The sequence below is a fragment of the Colletotrichum acutatum genome (genome assembly GCF_030867785.1).
Source record: "Colletotrichum acutatum strain CBS 112980 chromosome Unknown BDZ83scaffold_60, whole genome shotgun sequence".
NCBI classification, from domain to species: Eukaryota; Fungi; Ascomycota; class Sordariomycetes; order Glomerellales; family Glomerellaceae; genus Colletotrichum; species Colletotrichum acutatum.
The window spans coordinates 152691-170694 of record NW_026849054.1 but is presented as its reverse complement, the minus strand read 5'-3'; the positions used below and the strand labels follow the sequence as shown (position 1 = coordinate 170694).

General features: G+C 54.2%; 6 protein-coding genes across 6 annotated transcripts; 3 read left to right on the top strand and 3 right to left on the bottom strand.

The window, feature by feature from the left end:
• Positions 1–1390: 1390 nt before the first annotated feature.
• BDZ83DRAFT_381377 (uncharacterized protein) lies at positions 1391–2952 on the top strand. The gene is made up of 4 exons (XM_060502710.1): positions 1391–1841; positions 1958–2311; positions 2365–2699; positions 2767–2952. Exons 1-4 carry the CDS (start codon positions 1488–1490, stop codon positions 2915–2917), a joined length of 1194 nt encoding a protein of 397 aa, XP_060363871.1. The 5' UTR covers positions 1391–1487; the 3' UTR covers positions 2918–2952.
• A 313-nt stretch (positions 2953–3265) lies between these two features.
• BDZ83DRAFT_720400 (uncharacterized protein) lies at positions 3266–4041 on the bottom strand (the record flags this gene model as incomplete). Its single annotated transcript, XM_060512268.1, has 2 exons — positions 3266–3691; positions 3748–4041. 2 exons carry the CDS (start codon positions 4039–4041, stop codon positions 3266–3268), a joined length of 720 nt encoding a protein of 239 aa, XP_060363870.1.
• A 1421-nt stretch (positions 4042–5462) lies between these two features.
• Positions 5463–8199, top strand: BDZ83DRAFT_701509 (tubulin alpha-B chain). Its single transcript, XM_060511443.1, has 7 exons — positions 5463–5823; positions 5979–6019; positions 6158–6184; positions 6247–6322; positions 6394–6924; positions 6998–7421; positions 7480–8199. The coding sequence occupies exons 1-7, from the start codon at positions 5799–5801 to the stop codon at positions 7706–7708; spliced, it is 1353 nt and encodes a 450-aa protein (XP_060363869.1). The 5' UTR covers positions 5463–5798; the 3' UTR covers positions 7709–8199.
• A 282-nt stretch (positions 8200–8481) lies between these two features.
• BDZ83DRAFT_625232 (UBA/TS-N domain-containing protein) lies at positions 8482–13139 on the top strand. Its single transcript, XM_060508487.1, has 4 exons — positions 8482–8759; positions 8843–8994; positions 9060–12614; positions 12687–13139. The coding sequence occupies exons 1-4, from the start codon at positions 8735–8737 to the stop codon at positions 12714–12716; spliced, it is 3762 nt and encodes a 1253-aa protein (XP_060363868.1). The 5' UTR covers positions 8482–8734; the 3' UTR covers positions 12717–13139.
• Positions 13140–16166, bottom strand: BDZ83DRAFT_625230 (exocyst complex component Sec6). The gene has a single exon (XM_060508486.1). It carries the CDS (start codon positions 15892–15894, stop codon positions 13639–13641), a length of 2256 nt encoding a protein of 751 aa, XP_060363867.1. The 5' UTR covers positions 15895–16166; the 3' UTR covers positions 13140–13638.
• A 381-nt stretch (positions 16167–16547) lies between these two features.
• BDZ83DRAFT_753187 (RmlC-like cupin domain-containing protein) lies at positions 16548–17764 on the bottom strand (the record flags this gene model as incomplete). The annotated part of the gene is made up of 2 exons (XM_060514322.1): positions 16548–17329; positions 17428–17764. 2 exons carry the CDS (start codon positions 17762–17764, stop codon positions 16548–16550), a joined length of 1119 nt encoding a protein of 372 aa, XP_060363866.1.
• Between the last annotated feature and the right edge of the window lie 240 nt (positions 17765–18004).

Here is an 18004-nt window from a genome sequence, read left to right as displayed (position 1 = left end):
CAGATAGTCCGCCATTGTATCTGATTCGTCCTTGATAATAGAAAAGGTGCTCCGAGTCTCCGTAGAGTCAAGTTCCATACATATGATGTTGACGGCCGGGATTTCTTCGGTCTGTGATGGACGGCCCTCCAGCCACTCTCAGTAGAGGCCACATGTGGCTGGTGGGCTGAAATTACAGACCTGGCCTAGCCTGGACTCGAACTGCCCGGGCTAATTTAGGTGGGCAGCTGCGTCGAGAACCAAGCTTCAGAGGCCGCCCACCTCGGTACCTTAACATCTCACCACAGATGCGTGGACTGTGGCTTGGTCGGATACATCCAGGACGAAGGAAGCCTAAGCATCAACGTTCAGCAACTCTGCTGAGGCTGTGTCTGGCCATCAGCAAAGCGCAATCCAGCAGTATCTTGTCAGGTAGGCTGTAAATCATTTGCTGTGTCCCTTGGGCTCTTTCCACGTCCATTGTAAACCCTGATATCATTAGGTATGGAAGATACGGAAAGGAATCTAGAACCTGAGGTGCCCCGTCACAGACGGTCGCAATCGCAGTCGCTTTGCCACGCCCCAGCCAAACCCGACTCCACCAGCGCCCAACCCAAGTACCTAACCAGAGCGGACCTGGGCAGTTAGGTTCATTTCAGTTCTAACTGTCCAACTTCTGGCAGTGCCCTTTCGCCGCCCAATGCTGGTCATGTCTAGTTCTTGGCTACCTTGTTGCAAATGACACTGAAGATGGAAAGAAGTCTATTCAGATTTGACGGTAGGTAAGGTGTCTTTAGTACTAACCGTGAGGAACCTTACCCTAGATAGGGATAACTTCCTTGCCGTCATCTTCGACATCTTCCGGGTTATCATTACCATAACCCCTCAGTGTTAACCGCAAACCAGTTACCAAAGGCATGTTATTACCCACCTTCCGTTGAGATGAGGTAGTCATCTACCCTGGCCAAGCAAGCCCTGAAGCAGCTGTCGTGCTCTTGCCCTCTCACGACAAACTCGAGTCTTGTCTGTGCCTGTGTCAGTCCATGTGGTGGCTGAATATATCGCCCGGGCTTCTTTGTGGGAAATGGGTAAAGAGGTAGTCAGTCAGAGCGCAGCACCAATGAATGGATGGACCCCCCCTTCTGTCCCTTCTGGCAACAGAACTTTACCTTATAAAACCCTGGGCTCCTAAACCCGGGTTGCCCTCTGGGCTGTGATCCAGTCTGTCTGCACTGCCTGTACACTGGGGCCACCCACCTACCTGTGTTAGTGCCGATACGCCCACCACCTAACCGCAGACGTACAGTATCCATCCAGACCTTGACTTACCTACCTTGGATTCATCAATACCTTACCGCACCGTCGTCTTTCCCCGCCACTTTTCGTCTCTGTCCACACCACACGTCCGCTGTTGGCGATCCCCTCCAGCCGTAGCATCATACCCGCCGCCCTCTGGCCTCTCTTTTGCGCCTCATACCGACTCGACGTCGACCTCTGTACTCTCCTCTATGGCAGGGCCAACCTCACCGGGCGCTGAAGGCCCCACGTATGCCCCGCCCCATCTTCCTGCTGGTTGGATTGCCCAGTGGGATGGTGCGAGCAAGAAGTACTACTTCGTGCAGCTTTCCACGGGTGTCTCGCAATGGGAAACCCCTACTGATGCCGCGCCCACCGGCGCGACACCTGCTCAACCTTCCGAGCACCCCTATGGTGTTCCTCAACCCGAGGTCATCACCCATCCTGACGGCAGCCAGACGGTGAAGCACGCCGATGGCACCCTCGAACCCGTCAACCCCTCCATGCCTCCCGACACCACCAGTACGAGGGGCATCGACGGCCAGACAGGCGATCGCGGACTCGGCGTACGTTTCATACGACCTTTTCTCCCTCTCCCTATATTCTACCCGCCCGTTTCCCGCACGCTGCTTTGTTCCTGCTTTGCATTCCATTACCATTACTGACTTGTGCCCCCTCCCAGAGCATGGCCATGAATGCGCTTCTTGGCAGCGGCAAGAACTCGAATCACGGCTCCTCTTCCGGCAACCAGAGCAGCTCAAGCCCCTTCGGTGGCATTGCCAGTCAATTGATGAACGGTATCGGTGGGCACGGTAACAGTCACGGGAGTAGCAGCGGGGGCGGCAAGAGTTCACTGGGCAAGATTGGTAGCTCTCTAGCTTCGAGCCTGCTCTCGAGCGGAAAGCAGTCTCAGCAGGGCCAGTCGCAAAATTACCATGGCGGCCAGTCCTCGGGTCATCAACAACAAGGTGGTCTGGCTGGATCTCTGATGGGTGGTGTTGCCACCATGTTTGGCGGAAACAAACAGAGTCACGGCGTACGTCAAGTACACAATCGGTTGCCAGGCGCATGACTGACTTGAGCATCTAGGGAAACAATGATTTCGGATACTCCAACAATGCCTCTGGAGGCGGCGGAGGCGGAGGCTACACCGGCCAGGCTCCTCCCACTTCTTACCAGCCACCTGGTTCGTCTTCGCATAACCAGCATTCATCTACTCCAGTGGGAGGTTCATACCACTCTCCCGCGCCGAACCAGGGCCAGAACCATTCGCAGCAATCATATGCTCCACCTCCTAATCAGTACCCCCCTCCGCCAAACCAAGGCCAACCTCATCACAACAACTCCTACGGCGCGCCGTCTCAACAATCCCACGCCCAGTCCTACCCACCTCCCCCCTCCAGTGGTGCCCCTTCGTATGGTCAGCAGCCCAGCTACGGTGCCCAGCCAAACCAGCAGCACAACCAGCAGCACAACCAGCAGCACAACCAGCAGCAACAACAATACGGAGGATATAACCCTGCCACCTATAGCAACGGTCCACAGGGTCCTCAGACTGGAGGGGGCTATCCCAGCCAACCTTCGTACGGCGGCCAGCCTTCTCAACAACCCAGCTATGGCAACCATTACTAGATGTCTATGAAAAGGCATATATTCAAAGAGTGCTCCCGTAGCTGAGTGAGACTTGGTGTGGCTTTCGACGCCAACAGTACTCATGGATTATTGCACCTAGCCGTTCGTTTTCCCTCGTAAGATATGCGTATGAATGACGCAGGGGGGGATGCCAATTTGGCAAGTAAAGCGGTCTTTATCCCCTCCTTTGCAAATCTTACTGCTTGACGATGGGAGATGTGCGACGAGCCTTGGATATTATTTGAAGCGAGACGCGAGGGCTTTTGGTACCCAATGGAATTCCTGTCGTTAGAGGTCCTTTCGTTTTGAGCAAGAGATGAATGCATGGAGAAGGCGACGCGTTGCATTAATTACGTGCTCAGAGTCTCTTCTTCTTTTCCGTGGACCGGCCTTCATTGGCGAGCACCGGTTGAATCCAAGCGAGAATGCGTTTAGATAGGAACCAAGCTGAAAGCGCCACGAGTACGATGTAAGCGACGGTAGGCACCAAGGATCGTGGCAAAACATTAAACAAGAACGGGTCGAGGATCAGGTCAACGCTGACGGGCTCGACTTTGGCCATGAGTGTGTCATTGTCTGTGAAATAGTCCGCCGAGGCCGAAACCCGAAGAAACAGCAACGAACTCTGGTGCTCCCGTCCTCTGCTTTGCAAGGCTTGGTGCGCGCCGACATCGTCCTGATTAGACTGACGCGAGAATGCGTAAGTTGCCAATGATGAGATGAGCTCCGGAGTATCCCACACGACGGGCAGCTCAAAGACATCGAGCGTGAAAGCAGTGGGTTGCTGTATATAATAAGACTTCAATGCCAGATAATAAATGGGTTCACCAAACAACGTACCGTGGCCGACCAACAAACTCGAAGTTCATAGCGCTGACCTTGGGTCAAGTTGGGGAGCAGCAGCCAGGACGTCGTGCCCAGAGGAGACTCCGAGGTTGGAAATGACGCTGGCAGTTGAACCCGTTTGGACCAATCATCGGGCGTGAGGACGTCTAAACGAAGGTCTTGAATTGTTGGTGGAGTGACTGGAACATTGACCGTCTCGGGCCCGAGAAAGATAACCTTTTCGGTATTGGCCCGAACAACATTGAGGCAGCAGGCCAGGGCGAGGCTAACGGCGAAGGCTAGCCGCATAGTTGTCTGTTGGCTAGGTATCGACGAGGCAGCAAGTTCCGGTTGTAAGATATTCGGAAGCCTTGAGGAGTTAATCGGCTGCCTGGACTACTTTTGTTGTGATGAGGTGCGGTGGTGGTGAACAATATGGTGATCAGCGATGTAGTTGAGTGAAGCTGTTTGATAGGTAGGGATTACTCGGCGAGCCGAGTGTGAGACAGGGGTGGAGTGGAGGATGACGGGACTGGCACGTTTCGATCTGGACTGGGACATTTGAGAGGATTGGTCTGCCATTCTTCAACCCTACCTAACCATTGCTTTGCAGGCTGCTAGCAATCTTCTCTCAAGGTGGCTTTGCCCCCCCCCCCCTTCCCCTTCTCTCTTCTGCCTTCTCCTGTCTTAGATCTTAGGCTTCTACTTTCCCTCCACATGAAACAATAAACGTCTTTATCGAATTCCATTTTGACACAACGGTAGGCTGCTGCTTTATTACCGCCACCACGGTTCGCCGATGGGTCCTGTGTCCACTCGGCGATTGAGGATTCCTGGAGCCTGGTGAGATGCGGAACCCGCCTTACTAATTCACTTTCCCTTGGGTACGGATACGGGCTCCGGAGGAAGGGGACTCTTGTGTTTAGGGTTCAGCCAACGGCCGTTGTCTGCCTGAGCTTGCATCTGAGACTTGAAGGCTGTTGAAAGGTCATCTCAGAGCCAAACAGCAGAAGAATATCCTCATCTAGCCTATACTCTCGTCTGCAGATACATCAATTCTGTGTTTCGCAGGATGGACGTCTCGAGACTGTTTCTTCAACGATTCGATCTTTAGTTGCCCAAGAGCTTAGGTATCCATACATGAATGCAGGAAGGCCTGGCTGGTGTCTCCATTTCTAACCGTCGTGGAACACGTCTTGGGAAAGAAAGATTGGATCAATCCGGCTTGAACGTTTCTCGTATTATACTATGTGTTAGTAAATGCATGCTAAATTTACACTGTTTTCATGGTGGAAAGGGTTGCGGGAGTTCCTTGACCTCCTGCACTACGCGAGCTGTCACTCTAGACGAGGAACGACAGCAGGGACCTGAGATGCTTACCTTAAGGTAAGGAGGTACCTAAGGCAACTTTCCTAGTAGGCAAGCAGCGAAGTGCGGTGAACCTTGCCTGCCAATGGCAGATTAGCCCGCAGAGCGATTTCTCCAATGTTTCCCAGCGTGCCAGGTTCCGAGATACGTACCCAAGGCTGTCCTGTACCTGCCGAGTCCCCCATCCAGGGGGCCAATAAGACATCCCCGGTGCCTCCCGTCGTGCGCTCCTGCCATTGGACGGAATCGCCAACGACAACAGACCGTGGGCAGACGCGCTTACCACTTTTGGCCCGTTCATATCAACAAAACTTCGCTGGACTCGCTGCACGGCCCCTGGCGCACCAAATTTCCTACCCCACCCCGATTTTTCGACCACCTGAGGAACCCGGTCCCACGTCCCACGTCCCACCTCACCTTACGTCCCAAGGTCTCCGCGCCCCGGTCCTGCCAGCAAGCACCATCAGTTGGCAGTCCACTGCACCACCGAAAAGACCACAAGCACGAGCCCAGCACCTATTATTCCTTCCCCTTGCACTTGCCAGGCCTAACCTAACCTTTTCAACCTCCTGTCCGACATCTTCTCGTGATAGCTGCAAAGACGACATTTTTTGCTTGCTCCTCACCTCCTCGAGTCCTGCTTCTTTGCTCTCCTCTTTCAGTCGCTTGTCTATACCCTCATACAACTTGCCGCCAATATGCGTGAGGTCATCAGCATCAACGGTAAGCAGATCCGACTTTTGTTTTGATCCCCCGACCCCACGCGTCCGCCTTCACCGCATCCTCACCCCCAGCTACCAGATGCGCATGCGGCAATCGCATACCACAACGGCTGTTTGGTCTTTTGTCTTTGAACACTTGCTAACTTGTTCCTTTAGTCGGTCAGGCCGGTTGCCAGATCGCCAACTCCTGCTGGGAGGTATGTTTCTCGTGTTTGTTCGATATCCCCATATCGCCGAGTCGACTGTTGAAAACGACTTGCCAAAGCGAAACTCCAAGACAACAAATCTGGCACCGCCAACTCCAAGGAAACAAACTAATCGTCAACGTCCTATAGCTTTACTGCCTCGAGCACGGTATCCAGGTAAGCTTCCATTACGTCTTGTTTTCATTCCTTTCAGGATGCTAACGTGCAACTCCCACCAGCCCGATGGATACTTGACCGAGGAGCGTAAGGCGGCCGACCCCGACCATGGCTTCAGCACTTTCTTCTCCGAGACTGGTACGATATTGACCTGATAGACCTCCGAATCATTTACCGAGTACTGTACTGATCAAACGGGATATGTCTAGGCCAGGGCAAGTACGTCCCCCGTGCTATCTACTGCGATCTTGAGCCCAATGTCGTCGACGAGGTCCGCACTGGTCCCTACCGCGGTCTCTTCCACCCCGAGCACATGATCACTGGCAAGGAGGACGCCTCCAACAACTACGCTCGTGGCCACTACACCGTTGGCAAGGAGCTCATCGACCAGGTTCTCGACAAGGTCCGCCGCGTTGCCGACAACTGCGTTGGTCTTCAGGGCTTCCTCGTCTTCCACTCATTCGGTGGTGGCACTGGCTCTGGTTTCGGCGCTCTCCTCATGGAGCGGCTCTCTGTCGACTACGGAAAGAAGAGCAAGCTCGAATTCTGTGTCTACCCCGCCCCCCAGACCGCCACCTCTGTCGTTGAGCCGTACAACTCTATCCTCACTACCCACACTACCCTCGAGCACTCTGACTGCTCCTTCATGGTCGACAACGAGGCCATTTACGACATCTGCCGTCGCAACCTGGGTCTCGAGCGCCCTAACTACGAGAACCTCAACCGTCTCATCGCGCAAGGTAAGTTTAACAATGACAAGAACAATGGAACGCTTCTCGCCAGAAACGTGGGATACTGACTAGTGACTCGCAGTCGTTTCCTCCATCACCGCCTCCCTCCGCTTCGACGGCTCCCTCAACGTCGATCTGAACGAGTTCCAGACCAACTTGGTCCCCTACCCTCGCATTCACTTCCCTCTGGTCGCCTACGCGCCCATGATCTCGGCCGCCAAGGCCGCTCACGAGGCCAACTCTGTCCAAGAGATGACCATGTCTTGCTTCGAGCCCAACAACCAGATGGTCAAGTGTGACCCCCGCCACGGCAAGTACATGGCTACTTGCTTGCTGTACCGCGGTGACGTCGTTCCCAACGATGCCCACGCCGCTGTTGCCACCCTTAAGACCAAGCGTACCATCCAGTTCGTTGATTGGTGCCCTACTGGCTTCAAGCTTGGTATTTGCTACCAGGCTCCCCAGATGGTGCCTAACGGTGACCTCGCCAAGGTCAGCCGTGCTGTGTAAGTTCTGCCATGATCGTTCAAGAGTAAGAATGTATGTCGCTGACAGTCATCTCAGGTGCATGCTTTCCAACACCACTGCCATTGCCGAGGCCTGGTCCGCCCTGTCAACCAAGTTCGATCTCATGTACTCCAAGCGTGCCTTCGTTCACTGGTATGTTGGTGAGGGTATGGAGGAGGGTGAGTTCTCCGAGGCTCGTGAGGATCTCGCTGCTCTGGAGCGCGATTACGAGGAGGTTGCTGCCGATTCCCTTGAGGGTGAGGAGGGTCTTGAGGCTGAGTACTAAGATGTGTATATCCTGGTGATTGGATGCGGATCAAGTTGCGCAGCAACAAACCCGATTCTTTATGGGGCGCAGGCTTTGGTGTCATGGATGTTTGCAATGATGCTGTCGTCCTACGGGGCCAAAGGCGTGTTTACTTCAGTTGTTAGAGTGAGAAAAGAATAGCCGACTTTAATACCACGGGGATGAATCACCTCAAAGCTTCGAATTGTGTCGTGCTACGTATTCCTACCTTAATCCGGATACCTCCAGTACCTTCCCTTGTACCGCGTTTCACTTAGTGCGATGATTATGTGATGTTCTGCGAATCTTCATCGTAGCATACATCCATCATCACCGTTGGAGGACTTGTTCCCGGAGGCATGTGAGCTGAAATCATCACTATCATCCTCGAAACGCTAGGTACTCTAAGGTGGGATGGAAGCAGACGGGATGCAGTGGTACCGGAAGCACGGCGCGGAGGATTCGTATGTGTCAAATGAGGATGGTGGTGCAGTGGGAAGTGTGCCCGAGCTTTAAAATGGGGCGCATCGGTGCAGGTCGACACAGACGGGAGCTAAAGTACGTACTTCTTCAAGGCAGAGGTACCTAAGCGTGTGGCTTGGCTTGCGAATTACCTTAGCCAGCCTGACGACCTGCCAGCGGAGACCAACAGTCCCAGCCGTCCACAGTCGACCTCCTGCTGTTCGCTACCTTTCCTACCTAATTACATTGGGAGGAACCAACGTCCAAGCACGAGATACGTCCTGTTACATCTCTCTCTGAGATAACAGAACCGGGCACAGCATCTGGCAACAACGTAACTTTAACCCCTTCCTAACTTTCCTTGTCAGTGTGTCTGTGTATGGTTTCTAACGTGTTATTTCTCGGTTGATAGAACCGGAGTGTCGATTGAGCCCCCAACCCCCCCGGAGGCCGCATCCAAACTGACGACAACCGATCAACCTTCCCGCCATTTACCCAAATCCGGGCCACCTCAAGCCGCGCAAGACTCGAAGCTCCTACCGAAAGGAGTCCTGATATCTCAAGATGTCTGCCGAGGGTGTCGATGCTGGTGAGTGCGCATTTCCCTGTAGCGCTTGCGCGCCGACCCGGATAGAGAAGAGTCAGCGTACTGACGACAATCGTGTCTCATAGCCGCGCCGAACCTGAACCTGACCTCCGAAGAGAAACGTCTCTATGGCCAACTGTTCCGCCAAGCCGATACCGAAAGCGTGGGAGTTGTCACTGGCGAGACCGCTGTCAAGTTTTTTGAAAAGACTCGACTCGATTCAAGGGTACTGGGAGAGGTAAGGAGACAACCCGGTGCCAATACCTAAAAAACGACGACGATAGCTGACGCCAAAAACTGCAGATATGGCAGATTGCAGACAAGGAGAACCGGGGGTTTTTGACCCCAGCAGGCTTTGGGCTGGTGCTGAGACTCATCGGTCACTGCCAAGCTGGACGTGAGCCAACGACCGAGATAGCCCTCCAACCAGGACCTTTGCCGCGTTTTGATGGCATGCCTCCTCCAGCAGGTCTCGCGTCTCCTACAAACCCGCCCGCTGCCGCTCTACAAGCTCAAGGCACTGGCGGCGGATCCATCAGAATTCCTCCTCTCACACCCGAGAAGGTCAATCAATACTCTGGATTGTTCGAGCGTCAGCCGCTGCAAGCCGGAAATCTCCTGCCCGGCGACGCGGCCAAGTCCATCTTTGAAAAATCAGGCCTACCAACTGAAGTGCTGGGCAGAATCTGGCAATTGGCCGACACTGAACAGCGCGGAGCATTGGTCTTGACCGAGTTCGTTATTGCTATGCATCTGCTCACATCAATGAAGACGGGTGCTCTCAGGGGCTTGCCCAATATCCTCCCAGCACCTCTCTACGAGGCCGCAACTCGACGCGGACCTCCCGCTCCCAGGCAATCACCCACTGCAACTGGGCCTATCTCCGCAATTCCGCGACAACTCAGCGGCACAGCCCAGTATCGTGCTGGCAGTCCCCTTGGTCGCCCGCCCATCACCGCGCAGACGACTGGCGCTCCTCCTAGCGACTGGCTAGTCACTCCTGACGACAAACAGCGCTTCGACGTCCTTTACAACGACTTGGACAAGACTCAGAAGGGCTTCATCACCGGCGAGGAGGCCGTTCCCTTCCTCAGTCAATCGAACCTCCCCGAGGACGCTTTGGCCCAAATTTGGGATCTCGCAGATATCAACTCTGAGGGGCGTCTAAACAGAGACACTTTTGCAGTTGCCATGTATTTGATCCGTCAGCAGCGAACGAGACGCGATGGCACTGTTTCCCTTCCAGCATCACTCCCACCTAATCTCATCCCACCTAGCCTCCGAACGCAGGCTCGCCCTCAGACCTCAGGATCTCCCTTTGATGCTCCTCCTCCTCCGCCCCAAGCCCAGGCTCCGGCTCCGGCTCCCGCACCCGCCCCGAAGTCTGCTCTTGATGACTTGTTCGGCCTCGATACGCCGCCAGCACCCGCTCCTGCGCAAGTTGCTCTGTCTACCGGTGGCTCGAATGCGAACGATCCGTTCGGCTCTGGCTCGGCTGTCCTAGCACCCTCTTCCCCTATCCGCCCATCGCCTACCGGCAATCAGTTCAAGCCATTCGTGCCCTCATCCTCTTTCGGCCGTGGACTTACAGTTCACAACACTGGAGATTCTAATTCTGGTCGGCCCTCTGCTGCTTCGGCGTCTGAAGATCTTTTGGGAGATGGCGACCCTGAGGTCAGCAAGAAGTTGACAAACGAGACGGCCGAGCTTGCAAATCTGTCGAACCAGGTCGGCTCTCTGTCCAAGCAAATGCAGGAAGTTCAGGGCCAACGCACCACAACGCAGAATGAACTGAATCAAGCCAACTCCCAGAAGAAGAATTTTGAGCACCGCCTCGCCCAACTCCGTACCATGTATGAGAAGGAGGCTAAAGATGTCGAATCTCTGCAGGTACAGCTCAATACCTCGAGAAACGAGACGAAGAAGCTACAAGGCGAATGCATGACATTGGACGGCACCTACCGAGACCTGCAGACGCAGCACCAGCAAGTGTATGCAGCACTGCAAGCTGACCAGCAAGAGAACGCCAATCTGAAGGAGAAAATCCGCAACCTCAATGCAGAAATCGCACAGCTGAAGCCCCAGATCGAGAAGCTCAAGTCCGAGGCGCGACAGCAAAAGGGACTTGTTGCCATCAACAAGAAGCAGTTGACAACTAACGAGGGTGAGCGTGACAAGCTTCAGAGTGAAATCACTGATCTTCATAAGAGCAACGAGGAGTTATCTCGCCAGGTGAACACAAGCTCTCCCGTAGCCTCGTCGGCTCAAGTAGCCAGCCCAACGCCCTCGACTGCCAGTGGAAATAATCCCTTCTTTAAGAGAACGGGAAGCACTGATATTATGGGTACTTTTACTTCACCGCCGCCTGCCAAGCCTTCGAGTGGTGATAAGTCCTTTGACGATGTCTTTGGGCCAGCGTTCCCCCCTGTCGGCACTGCTAGCACCCCGCCGCCAGCTACCTCTTTCAACCCGCAACACACAGGTGCGTCGACCGCTAGCTTGGGCTCGTTTTCGACACCTCCCGTTTCCACGCCTCCCAATATCAGCAGGCAAGCTACTCTTGCAGCTGAGCCTCCTGCTCCCCCGCAGTCTAGACAGATCAGTTCGAGCTTCCTGCCGTTTGCCGACGCAAACGAGTCTCTGAGCTCTTCTCGGGCTGTCTCGCCGCCTGCTTCTCGAGCCGAGGGCGAGATTGAGACTCCTCAGGCAGCCTCTCTGCCTGGAGCCTTCCCTCTGGAACCAACGGCCACGGGTCAGAGCACGGCATCTACTTCAACTGCGAGCTTTCAAGAGCCAGCTGCTCAAGCTGACGCGAAGCCCTCAAGCACTGGACCTGCAGCCGCGGGTGCGGCTGCGGGTGCAGCTGCGACAGGCAGCACTGCGGCGGATTCTGACCCATTTGCTGCGATGGGCCCGAACGACGCCAAGGCTGATTTCGATGATGCATTTGCAAGCTTCACCAGCGCGCACAATAAGTCTGACAAATCCGGCGCTGACACAACCAAACCCTTCTCAGCTTTTGATTCTGAATTCCCACCAATCTCCGAGCTTGACCGCGACGACGATGACGACGATTCAGACACTGCCAGCGAGGGGGGCGGCTTTGATGATGACTTCGCCCCGGCGTCACCTCAAGCGAAGAAGACTGAGCCCCCAACGGAGCTCAAGGATGCCACTTCTCTGACTGCTCCGGTGGCTGCGGCTGCTCCTGCGACTGAGGACTCGGTTTCCCCCACGCCTATTCGCGACGCTACTACTACTGCTACAGCAGCACCTACTATTCCCGAGACATCGGAGGCTAGCGTTGCCCCAGTGCCCACGATTGCGCAACATCCGGAGCCCAAGGCTCAGTCTTCCTTTGACGATCTTGATGACGAGTTCGAAGGTCTGGAAGATGCCAAAGAGGGTTCTGCTGATGATGACTTCCAGACGATTTCTAGATCCGGTTTGGATGATTTCAACCCGGTCTTCGACAGCAGCCCGCCGCCCAGCCAAGCCAAGACGGAATCTACTGCGTTTGGACAAGAGAGCAGCTACGACTTTGGATCAGTATCACCAAACCCGGCCGCTAGTGGGAACTCTGGTGCGGCGTCAAAGGGCCCAGCAGCGGCTCCGGATGCACAGGACTGGGATGCCATCTTCGCCAGTCTCGACTCACCCAGTGACGCCAATGCAAACCCGACAACAAGTGCTCCTGCTCCTGCCCCTCCTGCAGAGGATACTCGACCAACCCCTGGCAGAGCCCTGACACACACGGGCGAGCATGATGATCCGATCTTAAAGAACCTCACCAGCATGGGCTATTCGAGAGAGGACTCCATTCTCGCCTTGGAAAAGTACGACTACAACTTAGAAAGGGTAAGTGGATTGAGAGTTCCTTTGAGGATTGCATGCATCACTCCTTGCGTATGTGACTAACTCTGTCAACAGGCCGCCAACTATCTCGCCAGCCAGTCGTGAAGATGGCAGAACACAATCGAGAAGAGAACAGATACGCAGTTTTATTTCCTTATGGGAGGCAAAGGGGCGTGAACCCCCATGATTGCAAGCGTCTTGTTTTACCCGCCTGGCCTGGAGATACCTGAATGTGTTTGGAAGTTATTCGGAAATCCCCTCAATCCCAACCCTCGTTACGCCAGGCCGCTCGATTCTCCCCTTGGATTATGGTGGGCCTCAGGCAATTAATGTGTATGTAGGATGTACATGTCGATTCAATACTAGCATAGCAATGTCACAACCCTTTTCTGATATGATTTTCCCCTGCTCACTGTCTCACTGCGTAATCCGCCGATTGCGCAAGTAGAGCCAATAAGATTGGACAAGGAATGGCTGCAAGACTGCTTGTTTGGGTGTGAGCATGCTCCTCTTGGATGCTGTACATGAAGTTCGGACAGTTGCATTCTTCTTATTGCGGGTTGTGAATATTCGTGCAGCTAGTTTACTTTCTTGTTGATTGTTTGTTCCATTGAAGGAACTTGCTTGACTCTGAAAGCTGTGAACAAAAGACAAAATGCCCAAGTGCTTCCTCAGAGTGTCTATGTCTCCAGCTTAAAATTTCATCCATCACTCTTCATGATGGGAAGAAAGGCAAGAGAAAAAAACAGTACGTCCAGAACGTAACCATCCATATTTACATTCTCTTGGTGGGTAGAGAGCATCATTTCCACCTGCCATCCTCCAGATGGCTTCCGACATTCCTTGCGTGCTCATTGTCCTCATCACTCGGGTTCGGTCGCCCCCTTTTGGAGACTTGCAAACCATTATTTGACTGCAGCTTGCAGTGTATATATAAACAATGCCGGAAAAGGCGGCCTTTCCTTACACCTCCACTTCGGATCTCCCTTCTTGCTCGATTTGTCCTCGCCGTCTTCGCCCTCGTCCATCACTTGACCTTGCCCATGATCGTCTCGGGGCCCCTGACAACGTCAATCTGCGCCGCTCTCGCCTTGACGGCGTTGAGCATGCTCCTCTCAAAGTCGTCGCGTGACCGCAGCACCGCCTCCACCCAGTTGACCTGCAGATCCCAGTACGCCGTCTTGAAAGCCTCAAACGTATCGGGGATGGCGTCCTTGTCGACCGTGATGAGCTGCAGAAAGTACTCGGTGACGCGCCATGTCTGCTTGACCGAGTTGCCGACATCGGGATTCGGCAGGGCGCTAAAGTACTCAAAGGCCGTCGAGATGTCGTTGAAGAGCTTGTCCTGCACTGGATCGGCCCGGCGAAACTTTGCGCCCTTGTTACGTACCGACGAGAGGTAGCGCACGAGGAGCTCGTCCGAAAAGATCTCGGTGAAGATATCGACGAGAGAGTGGTGGAGCACCTGGCGGTAGTCGCCCACGTACTCCTCAAACGTCACCACCATCTGCTTCATGGCCGTGCTCGTGTACCACTTGGGGGTGAAGAAATCTGCCATGACGAGCTTGAAGTCGACCGAGAAGATGAGCTGCACAAATTTCGTGATGCACCACGTGCTGAAGTCGATATAGCCGTCGCGCAGCAGCTCGACTTCTGTCTCTGCCCGCTCCATGTACGCCGGCGAAACGAGGGGCTCAAACTTTTGTTTAAAGTTGGAGAGGTAGCCGAACCTGTTCTCTTCTTCATTGTCGTCGACGCACGCAATCTGGTCGTTTGCTGTGGCGACGAGCCAATCTTGAAGGGGCTGGAATCCCTCAAGCTCTGGGACCTTCCCCGTCTCGAATCTGATAGCTTCCTCTTCGAGCATCTTCTGCCACGACTGCTGTCTACCGCGTAATCTCAAGAACATGGCGTCAATGACACCCTCAATGACGTCGATGCGCTTCGAGTTGGCCGCTGCGTCAATCTGCTCGCGCATCATGCGCCACATGTCGACGAGGTTCCTGGACCTGAAGTAGCCGTATTCGTCTTGGTCCAAGTTGGAGCCTTCGACGTTGCGCTCTGCAAAGTCCTTTTGTTCCGCATTGAAGATGCGCTCGATCCATTCGTCGAGGAACTTGATGATGAGCTGTCGGAAATCACGGACCAATTCCGTCTCCCTCGAGTCGATGACGTGGGGTGTGAGATCCTCCTGCTTGAAGCCGAGCTTCTTCATCTTCTTGTAGTACTTTTCCGGGTAGTTGATGATCTCCAACGTATTGGCAGAAGCTGCGTCTGGATCGTCAATCATCCCGGTGAGAAAGTCGTGCATCGTCTGATGGTATATATCGCCATACGCCTTGAGGATCTTCCACTTTTTGGGCATCAACGGCGTCATGCCCATCTTAACGGCATTCAGGTCGTTGAAATACCACTTAAGGATCTTGTCGAGCGCTGAAGGGTCGTCCAGGAATTCTCCTCTGGCTTCGTTAAACTGGCCCTCTACACTTATCTTGATGGCCTGTGTGAACTTGTCCTTGTACCCTCGCACCTTCTTTGCGCCGTCCGTGATGCTCTGGAAGCGTGTTGCCATCTCCTTGTGATCCTTGAGCGCCTCTTGTAGTGCTAGCACCCTCTGGTCACTCTTCTCTTCAGCCTCGATAACCACGGCGAATCGTACCACTAATCCATTGTTGTCGTTAACCACCAAGTTGATAAGATTCAGCGCTAGGATTCCAATGTGCTCGTCAAACCAGTCGATCATGGTGTCGAGCCTCTGGAAGTAGTCCTCGAGCGTCGATTCCAGGCTCGGGTCTTCCGCCCTCTGTATCTGTTCCATAGCATCGTCTCGAATATTTCTCAGCTGCGTCAACTCGTAGTGAATAGGCAGCAGGTTGGGCATGTTCTCCTTATCCCCCTCGTCCTCGTCCAGCATGCGGTCGACAATGGCGAGCCGCTCGTTAAACGTCTCGAGGTTCTTGCGCATGGCCTCGACAGCCCCGAAATTCCGGTGGGCCTGGGAGACGAGGTTGATGCTGTTGAAGTCTTTAATCATGTTCTGCGACTCGGAACATAGGCGGTCGATCTTAATCATCTCCTCCTTGATCAGCTGCACCGTCTTCTGGCCATCTGTCAAGCCCGTCATGCCAGACTGGGTGGTCTCGAGCTGCTCGCGCAGGCCGCTGCGGAGCTGGGAGTCGACGACTGTTTTCTTGCGAGAGAACTCCTGCTTCAGGCCGGCGATCTTCTCGAGATCATCTGGGTGGCGGAGGAGCTCCGCGAGCTTAGGGATGGGGGCATCCATGGTGGGCAGGCTCGAGGCAACTAGGTTTGGCTCGCCAGCTGTTGTCGGCTCGTATCACGAGGAATCTCGTCGATGAATGAATGACGATTTTTCTCTCGGTCGGCTCGGGTACCAGCTGCGCATTCGGTATGGAGGGCTCGGGGGTATTTTCACGGCGTAGTCATTAATCATGTCGTTGGTGGATGGTAGATGCTGGGCTGGGAGGTCATCGCATTGCATGCCGCGACTCGGTTTCGTGTACCTTGCGTGGGGGGTCCAATTCCCACCTCAAGTCTAGAGGCAGGGAAAGGGAGAGCTGGGGAACTTAGTTGGCCTGTGCGTTCCCGTCCCGCTGTGAGTGACTTCTGCAGCGGCCTGTGCACTTGAGTTGCCAGCACTGCAGCGAGCATCTCTATAACAATGGGTGAATGGCAAATGCACTAAAGTGTGATAAGAAAGTGTTTGTTTGTCCTTTGTTCTTTCAATAAGGTACCTAGTCAAAGTTCTTTTGCCTCAATTCTATGAACTTTGTGGTATTTTATCCAACTTTTGACTTCCTTAAAGATGCTGTCAATCCAAGAAAATGCCCCTTCGCTCAATGCCAAGGATGGAAAATACATGATACTTCCAAACTACAAACCAAATACGGACAGCGGGTGCAAAAGCCCATCATCTTATTCAACCATGGACTTCCCGATCTCACTCTGCCAACCTTCGGCCCTCTCAAACCCATTGGAGTGAGTTTGATAGTCCATCAGGGCCTGGTACACTTCGGCCTTGGAACTCAGGACAAAGGGGCCGTACTGCACGATCTCCTGGTCAAGAGGCGTCCCAGCAATGAGGACGAACCTCGCGTCCTTATCCGCACCGGCATCAACCTCGACGTTGACGATCTCGCCCTCTTCCTCGAACACTACATTGTGGAACTCGTCCACCACCCTCTTCTGCGTCCCCTCACCAAAGATGGCCTGTCCCTCGAGGGTGTACGCAAAAGTGTTCCACCCCTTGGGCACTGGCTGCGCGATCCGGCCGCCGGGCTTGATCTGAACATCCAAGATCCACACGGGCGTGTACGCCAGGTCTCGTACCGAGTCGACCCCGTGGCTCTGGCCCGAGATGACCTTGACGTGGACCTTACCGCCGTCGACGTCGACAGTGGGGATCTCCTTAGCCCGCAGATCGCGGTACCGCGGCTCGCAAGCTTTTAGGTGCTTGGGCAGGTCGACCCACAGCTGCAGACCGACGTTGGCGCTGCCATCCGGGTTCTGCTTGGGCATCTCGGCGTGCATGATGCCGCGGCCGGCCGTCATGAATTGCAGATCGCCGGCCTCGATGGTGCCCTTGTTGCCGGCAAAATCCTCATGGTCGACGCCGCCGTGGAGGAGGTAGGTGATTGTCTCCTGACCGCGGTGGGGGTGGTCCGGGAAGCCCGAGCCGGGGGCAATACGGAAGTGGTCTTGTAATCTCGTGTTAGCAAAGCTTGGACTGTACTGTCTAAGGAGGCTCAGCTTGAAGAAAAGTGAGCTGGTCTTGAGGGACTGATTAATAACTCACCAAGCATCAAAAATGGTGAAAAGTTCTTGAGCTGAGGCGTGCCGATGGAGCGACGAACGCGAGCACCAGCACCCTCAGCCTGTTCAACGGCCAGAAAGACTTTGCGGATCGCGCGAGGGACAGACATGTCGGTGGCGTAAAGGTGATGGTCTACTTGAGATTCTTGTTGCTGCGAAGACTTGGCTTCAAAGTCGAATACGTTTCCGTTCCCAATGTTGCTCAGGGAGTTGAACAAGCTCGTTGCTGTCGCGAATGCTACGCCCACTATGTATTCTCGAAAAGTTACAATCGATGCAATTCCAATAATGATGGATAGCCAGAATGAGAAGGACTTCATTGATGAGGGGCGGCGATCAGGGATGATATATGTAGGCGGATCGCTTTTCAGCGAGTCTAAGGATGAGAGTGAGGAGAATCAAGTGTAAGAATTCTAGAAAGGAGAAGATGAATCTATTTGACCAAGGACCTAGAGATATGTTGGTACTCTCCACATTGCAAATACTACTTTAGCTTCAGAAAAATGCGGCAAAGTGCGCAGCAACAGCATCGTCAGGAATCATATTATGCGCTTCTCTGG